At 41.9% G+C, this 19269-nt stretch overlaps 1 protein-coding gene across 1 annotated transcript in view; it reads left to right on the forward strand.

Moving 5' to 3' along the window:
• The window catches only part of LOC126263113 (lysosomal acid glucosylceramidase-like), a 135035-nt gene that overhangs the window by 58412 nt on the left and 57354 nt on the right, over positions 1 to 19269 (forward strand). Inside the window, exon 2 of the mRNA XM_049960121.1 lies at positions 7958 to 8012. Within this exon, the coding sequence (XP_049816078.1) occupies positions 7961 to 8012 (52 nt within the window). The 5' untranslated portion in view covers positions 7958 to 7960. The remainder of the gene's footprint in view (positions 1 to 7957; positions 8013 to 19269) is intronic.

The following is a 19269-nucleotide window of genomic DNA, read 5'->3' on the forward strand; positions in this document are numbered from 1 at the left end:
GTAAGCCGTTATGACTATCTGCGATGTACCGGTTTTCCACCAAAAGAAACTCAATGACAGCTCTCTGCTTGGAACGCACCTCCGTTACAAAGACCATTTTGAAGGCTACGTATAACGTCGTCACGTATAAGAACTTCATGAAAGTGTAGGGGCTGAAGCAGGAATATTCCGTGATGTCCCACAACAAATTCAGCATTTTTTCAACCGAAATTGGCCGAGGAAAAAAGGTTTTGCATTACTTATTGAACGCCTCTCGTACTTTAAGAATGCATTACGACCGTTATCATTCGAAGCAGTGACAGATAAAATCATCACTCACAATAAATTAAAATGATAAACACGCAGGGGCGGTGGCAAGGGGGGGAGGGGTCCATGAGGGCTATAGCCCGCTCCCCCCCCCCCCCCCCCAATGGAATACCATATTACACTGGATAAAATGACTTCAGAAATCAGCGAATATATTATTTCAACAGATTCAGTCATTTTTTATAATGATGTAGCAATATATGTTGCACTGTATTTGAAACACATTTTAACAAAAGAATAAGAGCGAGCTTACTATCTAAACCAATGCATATCTTTTAACTTAAAATGGGCGTCTTAATATTTATTAATATACATTGGATGTATATTAATGTACCACTTACAATAATCAAGAAAGCTAAATATGCTCTTGCAAACATCCATAAAGAAAGAGATATGGACATTGAAAATATCATTGACAAATTCAGTAAAAAGAAACAGAGATGAATGAGCATGATAAAATGGCCAGAAGATGGAAATCTGCAGAGAATTTTCTTACAGTATTTTTTTAGATTCATGTCAAGTTCAAGTTTTTACATTCATGTCATCTTCTGCATCGATAAAATGAATGAAAACTTATTTGTTGTAAGTTGATCTTTTTTATGGTAATTATTTTTTATGTAATTTATAAAATTTTCCATATTAAAATAAGTTTTTCTTTTTACCCTGAACGTTAAGCAACACCAAATTTTACTAGTTTGTCGGTAGAGGACCTCCAACTCTCCTTTTGTTAAGCGATATTTCATGCCCCCCCCCCCCTTGACCGACTTCTAGAATCGCCCCTGTAAAAACGTACCTGAAATAATAACTATGACAAGCAGCGATAAGTGAATGTTCAGTACGAATTTTCTGGTGAGATCCGCACAAATAGTGTTAGCATAAAGCTCTCACCAAATAATCTTTTCCTCTGTGATCGAACTGGAGTATCGGTTTCATACCGCTCGATGTGTGCCCAGAATTGATCCGTTTACGCTGATGTTCTTGTTAGGGCGCTTCTCAAAGTTAACCGTCAGGCCTGGAGTGCAGGGACTGCCAGGAAGCCCACTGGGTCACAAAATGGACTCACGTGGCCGTGTAGCGCCTGTAGCCCATCACTGGTGCACACGTTCTAACTCCAGCACACAACTGACTCCGTGAACGTGAACGTGACCGACTCGTTTAAGCTGGCGAAGCGCGGGCTCGCCCCTTGTGGACGCGGAAGGTAAACACGCTCGCGCAAATTAGGCAAAGACAGAGCAACAAATGATCGATCCTGCGCCTTACTCGGTTCAGAATCACTCGTGAGTTCCAAAGTGCTACCGGCAGTCCAGGCAGCACAATGACTGGGCATAGGGAGTTAAAAAGAATGGGCTACATTGGTCGAGCAGCTGCTCATAAGCCACACATTTCTGCAGTCAGTGTTAAGAGACATGGTGTAAACAGCGACGTCACTGTATAATGGATGACTGCAGTGCAAACAGTGAAGTGCAGAGTACGGGATGTTAAGGTATGTGGATGTTTTTCGTGGTTAGTGTGGGATCCCTTGTTGCGCGTAAGAAAATGCAAAATGTGGAAGGATATGAACACATTTTACAGCATTTTGTCTACTGGTTACAGTAGAGCAACAGTTCGGAGGTGATGCTTTTTTTTTTATTAGAATGACGATGCAGCCTGACGGAAAGCAGCATCTTTGAGAAAATGGTTTGTGGACAGTTGCATTCCTGCAATAGACAGGTTTGCCTAGTGTGCTGACTATTGGGTTCAAATGCAACGCCTTTGGGATACGTTAGAACGCCGATCTCGCTTCAGACCTAAGCGTCCATCCATCTCTGGTTTCAGCTCTTGAGGAAGAAAGGTCTGCCATTCCTCGTGTCTCCAGCAGAATTTAACCCGTCATAAACGCAATGGGTTGACACACCCCATAGTAACATCCACTAATTGATGTCTGGATATTTTTGATCAGATAGTGTACATAGACTGTGAAAGAATATTATCAAAATGTGCCAGGAGTATTGTCAAAAACAGTGACCGTCAAAGATTTATTGTTGTGCTATGTGGCCCACTGGCGTGTATACGTGTGACGTGTTGTAGCGCTGCACTTGTAAGACATATGAACATTGCTAATTAACCTCTCTGTTTCTCTAGCGAAAACACGATGGTACTGACAGTCTGGTCAGCCGACTAAAATAATAACACTTTTCCAACATGTTATCATATGCTGTATGTGCAGCGTTGCCAAATGTTGAACAGATGTATATGAGATCTTTGGTCAGCGAATTTAGTCGAGTGAGTTAGTGAGTGAGTGAGGGGTGTATGTGTGAGCAGTTTGTGTGTGTGTGTGTATGTGTGTGTGTGGTTTAATATTTATGTCTTGAGTCAGGCTTAACGGTGAGCTGTTGTTTTTATATAACTGGTCATGTATTATCTGTTTACTCTGTGCTTCTACTTTTGAGTCAACAATGTTCTGACTGGTTTTATGTAGTCCGTCATGAAGGCCTCTCTTGTGCCAACGTCTTCATCTCAGAGTAGCATTTGCAGCCAACGCCCTGAATTATTTGTTGGATATATTCCAAACTCTGTCTTCCCCTATAGTTTTACACTCTACTGCTCCCTTAAGTATCATGGAAGTTATTCCCTGATTTCTTAACACATTTCCTAACATCGTCCCTTCTTATTGTCAGTGTTCCCCTCATGATCCTTTTCTGCGAAGATCCTCATTTCTTATCTAATCAGTCCACCTTATTTTCGTCATCCTTTTATAGCACCACATCTCAAACGCTTCGATTTCCTTTCTCCCATTTCTTCCACAGCCCATAATTCAATTAAAATACAAACACTTGTAATATGCTGCACTTCCTTCCGCTCTGATGACAGCGCTATATTTCGTGGCTTGGGCTGCACAGGATTCCTAAAACGATGGGCAGCCGTCCTGGCCGATCACAGCTCACTCGGCGACCACAGACCGTGTAGATTAGTAGGAGCAGGGTCCAGGTGCGCTCACGTCTCCGCCGATGCCTTCCCGGCTGTACCCATTAGTTTTAAGGTCAGGTGACCTGGTCAGCCACACGAACACCCCCATGTACGTAGAATGTTCTTCAGGACGATATGACACAGTCCAGGAGCAGTGGAGTGGTCCAGTCTCTTGCTGAAAGCAAACGTTGCCTGCGAGGAACTGTAGGCATCCTGTAGCCTCTGCCTGGAGATCACCGCAACTGGCGATCCCGATTGCAGCTTTACACACACTTAGCGCGAGCGTAACTGCAATAAAAGTGACATTTGTGACGGTAGAGGAAGTGGTGGCGCTGAGTTCGAGAGGTGTGCGTAACAACGTCCCACAAACAACCAATATTTATTAAACAAAACAAAAACCTAAGCTTTAAATTGAATACCCAGTCAAGAGGTGAGTCACAGAATTACAATTTTACATTGAGCGTACGCACTGAAGAGCCAAAGAAACTGGTACACCTGCCTGAAATCGTGTAGGGCCCCCACGAGCACGCAGAAGTACCGCAACACGACGTGGCATGGACTCGACTAATGTCTGAAGTAGTGCTGGAGGGAACTGACACCATAAATTGTGCAGCGCTGTCCATAAATCCGCAAGAGTACGAGGGGGTGAAAATCTCTTCTGAACAGCACATTCAACACATCCCTGATATGCTCACTAATATTCATGTCTGGGGAGTTTGGTGGCCAGCGGAAGTGTTTAAACTCAGAAGAGTGTTCCTGGAGCCACTCTGTAGCAATTCTGGGCGTGTGGGATCCTGCTGGAATTGCCCAAGTCCGTCGGAATGCGCAATGGACTTGAATGGATGCAGGTGATCAGACAGGATGTTTACCTACTTGTCACCTGTCAGGGTCGTAACTAGAAGTATCAGGGGTCCCATATCACTCCAACTGCCCACGCCCCACACCGTTACAGAGCCTCCACCAGCTTGAACGGTCCCCTGCTCACATGCAGGGTCCATGGATTCATTAGGTAGCCTCCATACCCATAGACATCCATCTGCTCGATGCAATTTAAAACGAGACTCGTCCGACCAGGCAACATGTTTCCAGTATCAACAGTCCAATGTCTGGGTTGACGCGCCCAGGCGAGGGGTAAAGCTTTGTGTCGTGCAGTCATCAAGGGTACACGAGTGAGCCTTCTGCTCCTAAAGCCCATATCGATGATGTTTCGTTGAATGGTTCGCACGCTGACACTTGTTGATGGCCCTGCATAGAAATCTACAGCAATTTCGGAAGGGTTGCACTTCAGTCATGTTGAATGATTCTTTTCAGTCTTCGTTGCTCTCGTTCTTGCAGGATCTTTTTTCCGGCCGCAGAGATGTCGGAGATTTGATGTTTTATCGGATTCCTGATATTTACGGTACACTCATGAAATGGTCGTACGGGAAACTCCCCACTTCATCGCTACCTCGGAGATCCTTTGTCCCATCGCTCGTGCGCCGACTGTAATACCACGTTCAAACTCATTTAAATCTTGATAACCCGCCATTGTAGATTTGCCAACTGTGCCAGACACCTGTCGTCTTATATAGGCGTTGTCGACCACAGCGCCGTATTCTGCCTGTTTACATATCTCTGTATATGAATACGCACGCTTATACCAGTTTCTTTGGTGCTTCAGTGTACAATGACCCCCAAAATTTACAGTCATTTAAAACGATACAAACAGCACCCCTTAGGAATATTATAACGACCTGATACCGTATTATGACCCGCCAAATGTGCAATAATGTAAACAATACAATTTCCCATTACTTAGAAAGTTGTGTAACCCTTTCAAAATCTGTTAAATAAGTCAAAGCAAGAAACAAATTAAAGAAATGACCTGATGCCTCAACTCCCTTAAAACAACAACAGTACATAACACTCTCCCACAGTTTAAATATCACTACAAATCGTCCCCCACGTCAAATGTGACTGATCCTCAGTTTAAATAAGAGTGGCCCAGCAAAATATACATCGATCAAACCGAATCTTAGAAGCAACTGTCACCGCTGAGTGTTCTTGAATTAACGCAGAGTGGTATCGAGCAAGCAACACAAGATAACACGAGTCTCTTAACGTCATCTAATGATAAACGGCCACAGTCTGTAATATACACATTCATCCTGTGTGATTGAACTCCGGTGTCAGTAACGCAGTGAAGCTTGCTACTGTACAACTTTCCAGATAGCCAAACATTACGTGTAGACAAGAAAAACAGAGAAGGCTCATGTCCCGACATCATATCCTATTTGCAGGATCCATTAACGAATCCCAGATCGCGTCAGGTCGTCAAATCTAGCAAGGGCGTTCAAATCTGCTCGCGCCCGTCAGAATATTAGAAACACTGACGCTTCACTTTGCCTCTCGTCAGCCATAACTAATATGAACGTCCTGTAAGTCATCTATGTCGAATCTGCACTGAAGTTTGCATCAGAGCACCAAATGGTATTTCATCGCTACACGTAATATCTTTCATCACTTTCATGAACTTAGAACAGCAGTACATACATGCAGCACCTAGCATTGTCAGTATGATGTTTGTGACAATCGGCGGCTCGACTGTAGAAATCAAGTATACGCCTCCCAAACGAGAATGAAATAGTTTGTAAACCTTCCATCACCCACTTATCTGCTTCATAAAACATGCGAAATATGGCAAATTGTATGATCTCTATGCAGCATCTTAGAGGATCGAGCACTGTACTGGACAGTTATGAGCGAGTAGGCAGAAATGTTTGGCGAGCGAAATGTCAGGTTAACTGCTAGATCAGGGAAGGATTGGTATCGGTCATATTACAGATTCTTGAACACTCTTAGCAACATGTGGATGGGCTAAGCCCTTATACAATACACATGCCCGGAGGGACTAATTTAAGTGTACTTCACGATCTACAACTTGATTGATGTTGCTGTTGTTGTCGCAACTGAGAGTAGCCGCTGTTTGTAGCGGTTAGGATTCACATTTCTTTGCCTCACACCTAGATTTAGTTTTTCCGTGGTCTGTGTAAATGGTTTCAAGCAATTTCTTGGATGATTCCTTTGAAATGAACGGGGCCAAATTCCTTCCCCACCTAGTCCGCTGCGAACTTGTGTACCCTTCGAATGATCTGCCTTGTTTCCTCTAGAGCTTTACCTTGTTTATTAATTTTAGTTGCTTTCCTCCTCTTTTTATACCCAAATTCTTTGAATGTGTGAAATTAGTTTTGTGCTTAATGAATTAAGTTCTTTTTAACTGAGTTTCCTGTTTTATTTTGCATCTTACCAGCCTGTGGTCGCTAGAGGTCTTGACCAGGTTTAAGACATACACGTTCAGAAGGACCTTTTTACCATTCTATGTCTGACTTCAAAAATGTGTTTATGGTGTAGCTACGTCTCCACTTTTACACATAAGTCACCAATTACTATCATTCACTGTGAATTATTTTTATTTGCCAGTTCTCGTAACTCTCAATACATCTGGAGACATGGTTGTCCTTACTACATATATAATTTTTAATGTTTAAAAAGTCAATTTGTGGTTTACTTGCACCATGGGGTACTTATTATTCAATCGCAAAACAGTTACTTTGTGCATGTTTCATTCCTGTACGCGATAGCTGAGTATGTTGATTTTAAATCGTTACAATGATGTCAGACATTTTATTTTGGAGTTCTGTCTGGTTGTCGGATCCGATAAAAAGTAAAATAAAAACAAACATTCGACATAAAAGTTTTCTGGGTATGGTACCGCGTCATAATGTATAAAACTACTGCTGCTGGAGTAAAACCAACGTTTCGGCCGCGGTTGTAGCGGCCTTCTTGAGACCCAGAAGAAGGCCGCTGCAACCGTGGCCGAAACGATGGTTTTACTCCAGCAGCAGTAGTTTTATACATTATGACGCGGTACCATACCCAGAAAACTTTTATGTCGACTGACTCAGGCCGCGGAAGCCTACGCAGTTACAGAAAATAAACATGTAAAAAAACTTAAAAACCACCGTAAATCTAAATCCAGGAAATGCAACATAACAAATGAAACACAGATTTCACAGATAACTACGTTGAAACCATTGCTTTATCGTGTCATTTGATTGCAATTGATGACAGGAGGAGGCGTACGAAGCAATACCAGCCACAAATCTACCACAGAGAGCTGACTGAGGTGAAGAAAACAGGGAAACAAAGTAAATATAGACGGATAATGGAATAATTATTTTGTAATCTTTACCGCTAGAATATGAGAACGCCTTGCTGCGTACAGAAAACCATTATCTGTGGGACAGGCGATCAGTAAATTACGTCATCTCCAAAGTGCTGCAAAATTGTTTACCTTATTTGTTCGATCGCACTCATGTAAACGATAAAACTTTCATAATCTTATACAACAATCTGTTGCTTCTGATACAGCAGCCTGACCTTGACAGTGCAGCTGCCGATTGGATAATTTGAGAGATTTCTAGGTTTGCAAGGTTTCTATAATACGGAGAATTCTGCGACTTCTTTATCTCGGAAACAAACACGTGAAGTCTATACCAAGTACTTACTTACTGCACCTTGAAGGGCACTCGAAGGTTTTCCTGCGTGCCTCAACCGATAACAAGGTCAACTCAGGCGCTGTAGATTACGGACAGACTGAAGTGGTTTATATAGTCAAGACAATAGCAGGCGCCTCCAGTTGGCACTCATTTCTTGTCTGTTGCAGGTCATGGGGTTCGTCCGGATGTCCACCGCCCTGTGGCTTCTGGTTTCACTCACGGGTAAGTCGTCACGGCGGAAAATGAACGCGCGGTAACAAACGAACAGGACTAGCGCTCTGACCGTCCTGTACAAACTTAATTATATATGTAGATGATGATGATAATAACAGTTTCGTGTGGCTCAATGGCCTGGTTGCAACTCTTTCTATTGGATGCCACTTCGGCGACTTGTGTCGCTAACCTATCCCAGTTATCCAACCGGGGAAAGAGGACCTACAGTTTAAAGTGTAATCGGAGCCACGTGTTATTCCTGACGACCACTAGTATCGTTGAGAGCTGAAGGCTAGGTTAAAACGAAGGCTGAAAAATCCCGCGATCTCTCTCGGTTTCCAGATGCGCGATTTACCCCCAGATTACCAGGCCCGACGTGTATACAGAAAGTTCAACTGTAGGCTTTGATAAGCTTTGATAAGTGAGTTGGTGTCAGAATATGTGACATATATAGCCGTGTCTTTTGATTGTATTGACTTAGAAACTAAAATAATTTACACCGCCAAGGAACCGTAGACCTTAGTATTTGACGTAAATTTCAACTTTATACCTCTGTCTGTTCCCGAGAAAAAGGGCTCTTGGCGAGCCACATCTTTTGAGTTCATTGACGTAGAACCTTAAATTATTTACACCGCCAACGGACCACAGCCCTTAGTACCTGATATAAATTTCAAGTTGATATGTATATCTGTTCGCGAGAATAAAGGGGCGTTAACAATCGTACAGGCAGATCGACGGACAACAAATGGCAAAAAAAATACTTTTTTGCGTCATATAATTACAAATTAATAACTTTCGGATTTTTCCCTTACTTGTAATGTGAAACTGTGCTTCTTGTCAGCGGGAAGTATCCTGTAGGTTTTGATGAGTAGGTTTGCAATCACTGAAATATGCCACATAAATGGCAGTATCTTTTGACTGCATTGACTTAGAAACTTAAATTGTACCCTCCGCCAAGAAACCGATTGAGGTACGGAACCCTAAAAAAGATTATATGTGGAATGGTGCGAGGAACTTTGAAATTTGATTAGTGTAATGGATAGTGAACTGTGAAGAACTTAAATCCAAGAACTATCGGTACAACAGTTGTAAATTGTCGTAGCTATGTTGGGAAGATACGAGACCTCCAAGCGTTAATAGAAAGCACTGATCCTCAAATCGCTATAGGCACTGGAAGCTGAATAATGCCGGAGGTAAGTTCAGCTGAAATTTTTTCGAAGGACCCAACGGTGTTCAGGAAGGGTAGGGTAAACACATTTGTCGGTGGCGTGTTTGTTGCTGTTAAAAATAGTTTATCTTGTAGCGAAATCGAAGTAGATAGTTCCTGTGAGTTAGTATGGGTAGAGGTCATTCTTGGCAAGGTTCAAAGAAAGCTTGAGTTTAATGTCAAACACGTACCCGACTCATGAAATTATAGTTTGTGGTAACTTCAATTTACACTCGACATGTTGGCGAAAATACACGTTTAAATCTGGAGGTACGAATAAAACATCGTCCGAAATTGTGCTAACCGCGTTCTCTGAAAATTATTTCGTGCAGTTAGTTCATGAGCCCACTCGAATAGTAAATGGTTCCGAAAACACGCTTGACCTCTTAGCGACAAATAATCCTGAGCTAATAGCGAGTATCTAAATGGATACAGGGATTAGTGAACACGGGTTTGTCGTAGCGAGACTGAGTATTGTAACCCCCAAACCCTCCGAAAATAAACGAAAAATATACCTATTCGAAAAAGCATATAAAAATTCGCTTGACACTTTCCTGAGAGGCAATCTCCACTCCTTCCAAATTAAAAATGTAATAGAATTCAAAGAAATAGTATCGACAACAATTGAGAGATTTATACCACATAAATTAACATACGACGAAGCTGATCCCCGTTGCTGTACAAAACGGGTCTGAACACTGTTACAGAGAAAACGAGAAAGCTTGCCAAATTTAAACGACCGCTAAATCTTCAAGATTGGCGATCTTTTACAGAAACTCGTAATTTAGAGCGGACTTCAATGCGAGATGCTTATAATAGTTTCCACAACGAAACTTTGTCTCGAAACCTGGCAGAAAATCCAAAGATATTCTGGTCGTATGTAAAGTACGCTAGTGGCAAGACACAATTGATAACTTGTCTGCGTGATAGCGATGGAAACACTACCGACGACAAAGCTGCTGCCGGCCGCAGTGGCCGAGCGGTTCTAGGTTCTTCAGTCTGGAACCGCGCGACCGCTACGGTCTCAGGTTCGAATCCTGCCTCGAGCATGGATGTGTGTGATGTCCTTAGGTTAGTTAGGTTTAAGTAGTTCTAAGTTCTAGGGAACTGATGACCCCAGATGTTAAGTACCATAGTGCTCAGAGCCATTTGAACAAAGATGCTTAAACAGAGTTACTAAACATAGCCATCCGAAATACCTTCACCAAAGAAGACGAAGCAAATATTCCTGAATTCGAAGCAAGAGCAGCTGCCACCATGGGTAACTTAGAGGTAGATACCCTCGGAGTAGTGAAGCAACTTAAAACATAATAAAAGCAAGTCTTCCGATCCAGACCGTATACCAATTAGGTTCCTTTCAGAGTATGTGGATGCAATGGATCCATATTTAGCAATCAGATACAATCGCTCGCTCGATGAGAGATCTATACCCACAGACTGGAAAGTTGCACAGGTGACACCAATATTCAAGAAGGGCAGTAGGAGTAATCCACTAAATTACATGCTCATACCATTAACGCTGATTTGCAGCAGGAGTTTGGAACAAGTATCTCATTCGAACATTATGAAGTACCATTGACAACAATCACCATGGATTTAGAAAGCTTCTTTCTTGTGAAACGCAACTAGCTCTTCATTCACACGAAGTGCTGAGTGCTGTTGACGAGGGATTTCAAATTGATTCTGTATTTCTAGATTTCCAGAAGGCTTTTGACACTGTAACTCACAAGTGGCTTGTAGTCAAGTTGCGTGCTTATGGAATATCGTCTCAGTTATGTGACTGGATTTGTGATTTCCTGTCAGAAATGTCACATTTGTGGTAGTTGGCGGAAAGTCAGAGTAAAACAGAAGAGATTTCTGGTGTTCCCCAACGTAGTGTTCTAGGCCCTGTTCCTTATCTATATAAACGCTTTAAAAGACAATATGAGCAGCGGTCATAGGATATTTGCAGATGATGCTGTCGTTTTTCGTCTAGTAAAGTCATCATAACATCAAAAAAAAACTGATAAACGATTTAGAAAAGATATATGCATGGTGCGAAAATTGGCAATTGACCCAAAATAATGAAAAGTGTGAGGTCATCCACGTGAGTTCAAAAAGGAATCCGTTAAACTTCGATTACACGATAAAGCAGTCAAATCTAAGGACCGTAAATTCAACTAAATACCTAGGAGCTACAATTAGGGACAACTTAAATTGCGAAGAACAAATTGAAAATGTTGTGGGAAGGCGAACCAAAGAGTGCGTCGTATTGCGAGAACACTTAGAAGATGCAACAGATCTACTGAAGGGACTGCCTACGCTACCTACGCTTGTAGGTCCTCTTTTGGAGTACTGCTGCACTGTGGGAGATCCTTACCAGATAGGATTAACGAAGTACATCGGGAAAGTTCAAATAAGAGAAGCACGTTTTCTATTATCTGGAAATAGAGATGAGAGTGTCACCGACATGATATAGGAATTGGGGTGGACATCATTAAAACAAAGGCATTTTTCATCGCTGCGGAATCTTCTCACGAAATTTCAATCAACAACTTTCTCCTCTGAATGTGAAAATATTTTGTTGACGCCGACCTGCATAGGGAGAAACGATCATCATAATAAAGTAAGGGAAATAAGAGCTCGCACGGGATGATATAGGTGTTCGTCTTTTCCGCGTCCTGTTCGAGATTGGAATAATAGAGAATTATTATGAAGATGGTTCAATGAACCCTCTGCCAGGCACTTCAGTGTCGTTTGCAGAGTGTCCATGTACTCGTAAATGGTAGGCCTAGATCTAGAAGAAGCTATAACATGAGCGAAATTACAAGTAAGATAAGATTGATTAAGTGTAGTCAGATGTTGAAGGAGTTAGATAATGAAATGAGATAGTAAAAATAATAAACGAGCATCGCTATTTGGGCAACAAAATACGTAACCGACGATGTCAGAAAACAAAGAGGATAAAAAGTGCTGGCGCAGTAGCATGAAAAAGTTACCAAATAAAATTAAGTACTGGGTAGTCTTTTCGAAAGTATTTGTCTGGATTGTAAGCCTTATATGGATGCGAAATCTGGGCGATTAAAGTAAAGACAAGAAAAGTACAAAATTTCGATGTTCTGTACTACAGAAGAACACTGAAGAGCAGAAGGTTAGAGCGGATAACTAATGAAGAGGTACTAAATCAAATTGGCGAGAAAAGAAATTTATGGCACAAATGGCTAAAAGAAGGCATAGATTGACAGAACGCTTCCTGAGGTTTCAGGGAATAGACAGTTTGGTAATGGAGAGAAATGTGTGTGTTTTGGGGTGGGGGAGGTTGGCGACTAACGAAGGAATAGTGTTGTTGTTGCTGTGGTCTTCAGCCCAGAGACTGGTTTGATGCAGCTCTCCATGCTACTCTATCCTGTGGAAGCTTCTTCATCTCCCAGTACCTAATGCAGTCTACATCCTGTATCTGCTTAGTGTATTCATCTCTTGGTCTCCCTCTACGATTTTTACCCTCCACGCTGTCCTCCAGTACTAAATTGGTGATCCCTTGATGCCTCTGAACATGTCCTACCAACCGATCCCTTATTCCAGTCAAGTTGTGCCACAAACTCCTCTTCTCCCCAATTCTATTCAATACCTCCTCATTAGTTATGTGATTTACCCATCTAATCTTCAGCATTCTTCTGTAGCACCACATTTCGAAAGCTTCTATTCTCTTCTTGTCCAAACTATTTATCGCCCATGTTTCACTTCCATACATGGCTACACTGCATACAAATACTTTCAGAAACGACTTCCTGACACTTAAATCAATACTCGATGTTAACAAATAGTGTATGCAGTCTAAAATGAATGTATTGGTGAGTTGCATCAACAGTTCTAAATGAAAACCACTACAAAATATGACCAAAACGAACAAGAAAAGTCACAGACGATGATAGCCTTGTACGAGGAAAGTTTAGAAAGTAAAGACATTTCGGTTGTACAAAATGAAAAACATAATATTTATTGGGAGAAACAAGTGGAGTTTCTGGGCGGTAAACGTATTGGAAGTGATGCAGAGATAATGGAGTCACTTCCTTAAAGGCGCATGTCCACTAGCAAGTAACTTCGGCAAGCACTTGCTAAGGTGCTTGCATTACAACAAAAACTTGCTTTGCATTATTATTATTACTGAAGAAAAATCTTGACGAAAATCGAAAACTTAAGAAAGAAAAATAAATTTTTGGATGATGAAATGGACACAGAGGTGTACATATTTACCAAGAAACCCTACTGAATGAATTAAAATCAGAGGACTTCGCTCAGATTAAATATTTCTTTATGGGAATGTCTTACGTAATTTTAAAAAATCTCTTGTCTGTTGTACAATAAACTGTTCGATCCCGGATACGAAAATGCTGCAAACTGTGTCACCAAGACACCACCTTTTAATTATTATTCGACTTTTGCAGACAGTATTTATTACAAACGTAATGCATCTAAGTTTACGCCAAAATTAAAAATCAGCTAATATTCCCGTCTCTACTGCCATTCTACGATACTTAACCTTCTGGTGAAACGAAGTAATCGGTTAATTTTTTCGCACTTCCTTGGCTGACGGTGGTCAAGTATATATGTTTATGCGTTCCCACGGTACGTTTGTTGGGGTGCATCTGTCTTTGTGACATTCTTCTTTTCCACACTGACATTGTCGTACCGGTATAGAAAGAATAAAATTTCTGCAAGTTTGAGAAAATCTTCCAGTAACTGGCAAGTACTTGCTGCAAGATGCGAGAAACTGTTTTAACTGGCTTCCCGAAGCTACTTCTGCAAGTAAATTTGTTGAGGGTGTCTCCACACCAAATAACTTGCAGAAGTAACTTCTGCAAGCGACTTGCGGGAGTTTACTTGCTAGTGGACACGCTCGTTAATGAACAGGTGGTAGGAGAGTCTAACATGGGTTTTCTTAAGTTCGTCGCCATATATGACAAATGTTTAAATGTAGGAGGTGATTATGTAGAGAAGTGAAGGAAGCTTCATGTACGTAACAGAATCGTTTTTTCCAGTAAATATTGTCTTTTATTATGTAGAACTAAACATTTTTTTTATTTTCTGGATGTCACAAATGCTTCGTTATTTGCCCACTTGTGTGCAGCTCCAATTTATAGCTTTTGGAAAACGCGCCAAAAGTTTACCACTCGTTGAAATGGTATCGTAGAGGGCAAATGTTTTCGTTACTGACAGGATGTTTGTATGTATCTCATTTCACGAACAAGCTAACCTTTACGGTGCAAACAAGAATATAAAATTTTTGCCACATCCCTACACTCCTAACAGCCAGTTGTAGCAGCTGCTGTGGATCTATTCTCGGAATAGCGCGGAAAACGCATTGTACGCATACGTAATAACGCCTAACCAGAGAATAAATTCGGGATAGCTAAATTGGTGATACTGGAAGTGCTAATGAAGTTAACCGGACAATAAGTTTTGAAAATAGCAGGAATTAGTAATTGTTTGTTAGAACGAGGAAGGGGAAGAAACTGGTACAGCACACAAATTATATGGAAGAATATGACGATTCCAAATTTATATAAAAATTTTGCACTTCTACTGTTTTTCGATCTTATGCTTGAGAAACTGGAGCATATGAATGAAATGTGAAACTATTTCCTAACATTAAACTTTTTGCTTTTAGTAGGCTTAATAGGCATTTGTATTCTTTCGTGTTGTTTATATAAATAAGATAGACAAAAATGACCTTTTTTCCAAAACAGTATCGCTTATTTGGCGTGTGTTTCAATTGCTGCAATAATAAAAAGGCTTATTTCGTTTTATCTAGCAGACAGTGACAAAATAGTCGTAATCAAATCGAGAAACCACTCCAGTCTTGGGTTCTATTCGTGTTAACAGCTTTTTCGGTATTAGACAACGATATTTTGATTGTTTATGAAGCAAAACGTTTGACAAACTTTGATGAGGCAATAGATTCTTTCGTAGAAAGGCAAGCACGCCGTGTAAAGCTGTAGCAACATTAGAGAGAGAAAAATGCTGGGACCTAACGAATTTTCTGAAGAGTTCTTATTTCCGGATCACAAATAATCCACCCAGTATTAATTATGAATTTTTTAAAGTGGGGTGGAATGTCAGACCGGCCGACTAGGAGCAGGAGAGACACCACTATCCTGAATTGATGGCTTCCATTACAAAATATACACGTTTGAATTCCACATATGTATATACAGAGAGGTCTGATAGAAGAATGCACTTTGGTATACTTAGGACAAAATAACATGTCTTACATTTCATCGAACATATATGTTCTATAAATATCAAGCTCTTTAGAAAGATATGCAGAGCAAAACGAACATTTTTTGAATTTTCTTTTGTTAATTTTTGTACGTCTTACCTCAAACGCTCAAGGGACGGGGTACGCGCGTCACTGTCAAATTTTTCCCCCGGTTCTGAAATATCGTAGATCCGGGGCTGATGGACCTCAAAAACTAAGTTACACTATCAACGTGCAACAAGAGCAGTGCGTTGTTAGTAGGCGGTAGAAGTACATGTCTCGGGCTTCCTGCAGCTGTTGTATTGTGCTATGGATAAAACATACACAATACCGTACATCTGAAATAGCGCGTCAACTGGAAAAGTGCTCCAAAGTTGGAGAACGCGGGTCAGAGCAATTCTTGTAGGCAAAACGTCTTAATTGCACACACAGGGTGTTTCAAAAATGACCGGTATATTTGAAACGGCAATAAAAACTAAACGAGCAGCCATAGAAATACACCGTTTGTTGCAATATGCTTGGGACAACAGTACATTTTCAGGCAGACAAACTTTCGAAATTACAGTAGTTACAATTTTCAACAACAGATGGCGCTGCGGTCTGGAAAACTCTATAGTATAATATTTTCCACATATCCACCATGCGTAGCAATAATATGGCGTAGTCTCTGAATGAAATTACCCGAAACCTTTGACAACGTGTCTGGCGGAATGGCTTCACATGCAGATGAGATGTTCTGCTTCAGCTGTTCAATTGTTTCTGGATTCTGGCGGTACACCTGGTCTTTCAAGTGTCCCCACAGAAAGAAGTCACAGGGGTTCATGTCTGGCGAATAGGGAGGCCAATCCACGCCGCCTCCTGTATGTTTTGGATAGCCCAAAGCAATCACACGATCATCGAAATATTCATTCAGGAAATTAAAGACGTCGGCCGTGCGATGTGGCCGGGCACCATCTTGCATAAACCACGAGGTGTTCGCAGTGTCGTCTAAGGCAGTTTGTACCGCCACAAATTCACGAAGAATGTCCAGATAGCGTGATGCAGTAATCGTTTCGGATCTGAAAAATGGGCCAATGATTCCTTTGGAAGACATGGCGGCCCAGACCAGTACTTTTTGAGGATGCAGGGACGATGGGACTGCAACATGGGGCTTTTCGGTTCCCCATATGCACCAGTTCTGTTTATTGACGAAGCCGTCCAGGTAAAAATAAGCTTCGTCAGTAAACCAAATGCTGCCCTCATGCATATCGCCGTCATCAATCCTGTGCACTATATCGTTAGCGAATGTCTCTCGTGCAGCAATGGTAGCGGCGCTGAGGGGTTGCCGCGTTTGAATTTTGTATGGATAGAGGTGTAAACTCTGGCGCATGAGATGATACGTGGACGTTGGCGTCATTTGGACCGCAGCTGCAACACGGCGAACGGAAACCCGAGGCCGCTGTTGGATCACCTGCTGCACTAGCTGCGCGTTGCCCTCTGTGGTTGCCGTACGCGGTCGCCCTACCTTTCCAGCATGTTCATCCGTCACGTTCCCAGTCCGTTGAAATTTTTCAAACAGATCCTTTACTGTATCGCTTTTCGGTCCTTTGGTTACATTAAACCTCCGTTGAAAACTTCGTCTTGTTGCAACAACACTGTGTTCTAGGCGGTGGAATTCCAACACCAGAAAAATCCTCTGTTCTAAGGAATAAACCATGTTGTCTACAGCACACTTGCACGTTGTGAACAGCACACGCTTACAGCAGAAAGACGACATACAGAATGGCGCACCCACAGACTGCGTTGTCTTCTATATCTTTCACATCACTTGCAGCGCCATCTGTTGTTGAAAATTGTAACTACTGTAATTTCGAAAGTTTGTCTGCCTGAAAATGTACTGTTGTCCCAAGCATATTGCAACAAACGGTGTATTTCTATGGCTGCTCGTTTAGTTTTTATTGCCGTTTCAAATATACCGGTCATTTTTGAAACACCCTGTAGATCCACCGTGAAATTCTGGCAGTATGTGTGCGGTCATAGTGAAATGGCGCCAACAATTTGATCTGGGCTGCACGGACGTGTGATGCTGGTCGGGAGGTTCAGATCTTGCACCACGCGTTTTCCAACTTCTCGGTAAGGTGAGAGAACAACGGAAGATTTCCCAACGATGAGGGCGTTCACAAGCGGTTCTCATATGGTTCCGTGAGTTGCCATGTGTCCGGTTAGTCAGGAATGTCCTGATTTTTCACTCGTTGTGCCAGTGACCTAAAAGAGACTCAGTTGGGACGCTAAATATCCAGATTTTCTACTAAGTAATTCCATTACTGACCACTTTCCTTTCTTAAAAAATAGGGAAACTTAATGTTTTGCACACAAAAAGTGGGGGCGGGGAGAGGGGCGAAAAATCGTTGACCCAGGTCACCTTTCTCCGCAAATACAGCCGTAGATACACTTCTACAGAGAATTGGATTACATTTACACACTGGCCATCAGTGCTGCAGCCGAGGGACGTGCTCCACAAAAATTTAAAAAAAATTTCAGGGAAGCTGTAGTGTAGATAGAATTTTTCAATGGAGTGCTGATAAAGCATTCTCCTCTCCAATCTTGCCCTGTGTCGCATCGAGTTTCTGTGGCACCCACTCAGATTCGTAGCACTTCAGTTGACAAAACTGTCAAGGCTTTTTAAAAGAACTGTAAATGGAATGTTGGAAATGAGTTCAATTCATACAAACCGCCATTGATTTCTTAATGTGGAGGTCACGCTAATTATGCACTTGTCACTCATGATCACAAAAAGCAGTGGATAAAGGTCACTTTCAAAACTGAAATTAAAAAACCAGGCCTCGGACCTCCATGTCAGAAGACAGGCACAATGTTTTGTCTCCACACAGTGTTGAAAGTAATATTTCAAATCAACTAAAATATGAAGTCACACTGACGGAAAAATAATAGCAACACCAAGGTGTTGTGTGCCATAAACGAAAGTTGGTAATAGTGTTTCTACAATTGAAAGATGGTATCTATTCATATTTCGCTAGAAGCACCACTATGAGGATCCAAATCAGGTTTGCTTTAAATACACACTGTAACGGTCATGAGCGTTAGTTACCTTTGAGACTGGACGTGGTGAGTTGATGTTAGTCAAGAATGGCTTCAAGGCAACAAAGACGCCATTACTAATATCTCCGAGTTTGAATGATGTCGTGTAGATAAGACCACAAGGAGCTGGATGTATCTTCTGCAATACTGCGGAAATATTTGGCAGGATTGTAGCAAGTATATATGGTTGCTGGCAGGAGTCATCACGATGGCTCTGGCACATCATACTGGACCTGCAGAAGCAATTTGAGCTGCAGTTGGCACCGCAGTGACACAACGAACTGTTACAAATCAGTTACTTCAAGGACAGCTCTGAGCCAACCGAGCCGAGCCAGTGTGCATATCACTGACCCCAAAACATCACCATTTGCGACTTTATTGGTGTCAAGCGAGAGCTCACTGGCGAGCAGGGTGTTTTCTGATGAAAGCTGGTTCTGCCTTGGTGCCAGTTGAGGGTCTGCAACCAACAGGTGTGCAACCAATGGGTGTGCATGCTAGACACACTGGACCTATACCTGTTAGGTCTGGGTGTGATTTCGTATGACAGCAGGAGGAGCACTATTGTGGTTATCTCACACACCCTGACTGCAAATTTGTACATCAATCAGGTGATTTGGGGCCTGTTGTGCTGCCATTCAAGAACAGAATTCCAGGGGTTGTTTGCCAATAGGATAGCGCTCTCCCACATATCACTGTTGTAACCAAACATGCACTGCAGAGTGGCAACATGTTGCCTTGGCCTG

Source organism: Schistocerca nitens, chromosome 6 (genome assembly GCF_023898315.1).
Source record: "Schistocerca nitens isolate TAMUIC-IGC-003100 chromosome 6, iqSchNite1.1, whole genome shotgun sequence".
In the NCBI taxonomy this organism is placed as follows: domain Eukaryota; kingdom Metazoa; phylum Arthropoda; class Insecta; order Orthoptera; family Acrididae; genus Schistocerca; species Schistocerca nitens.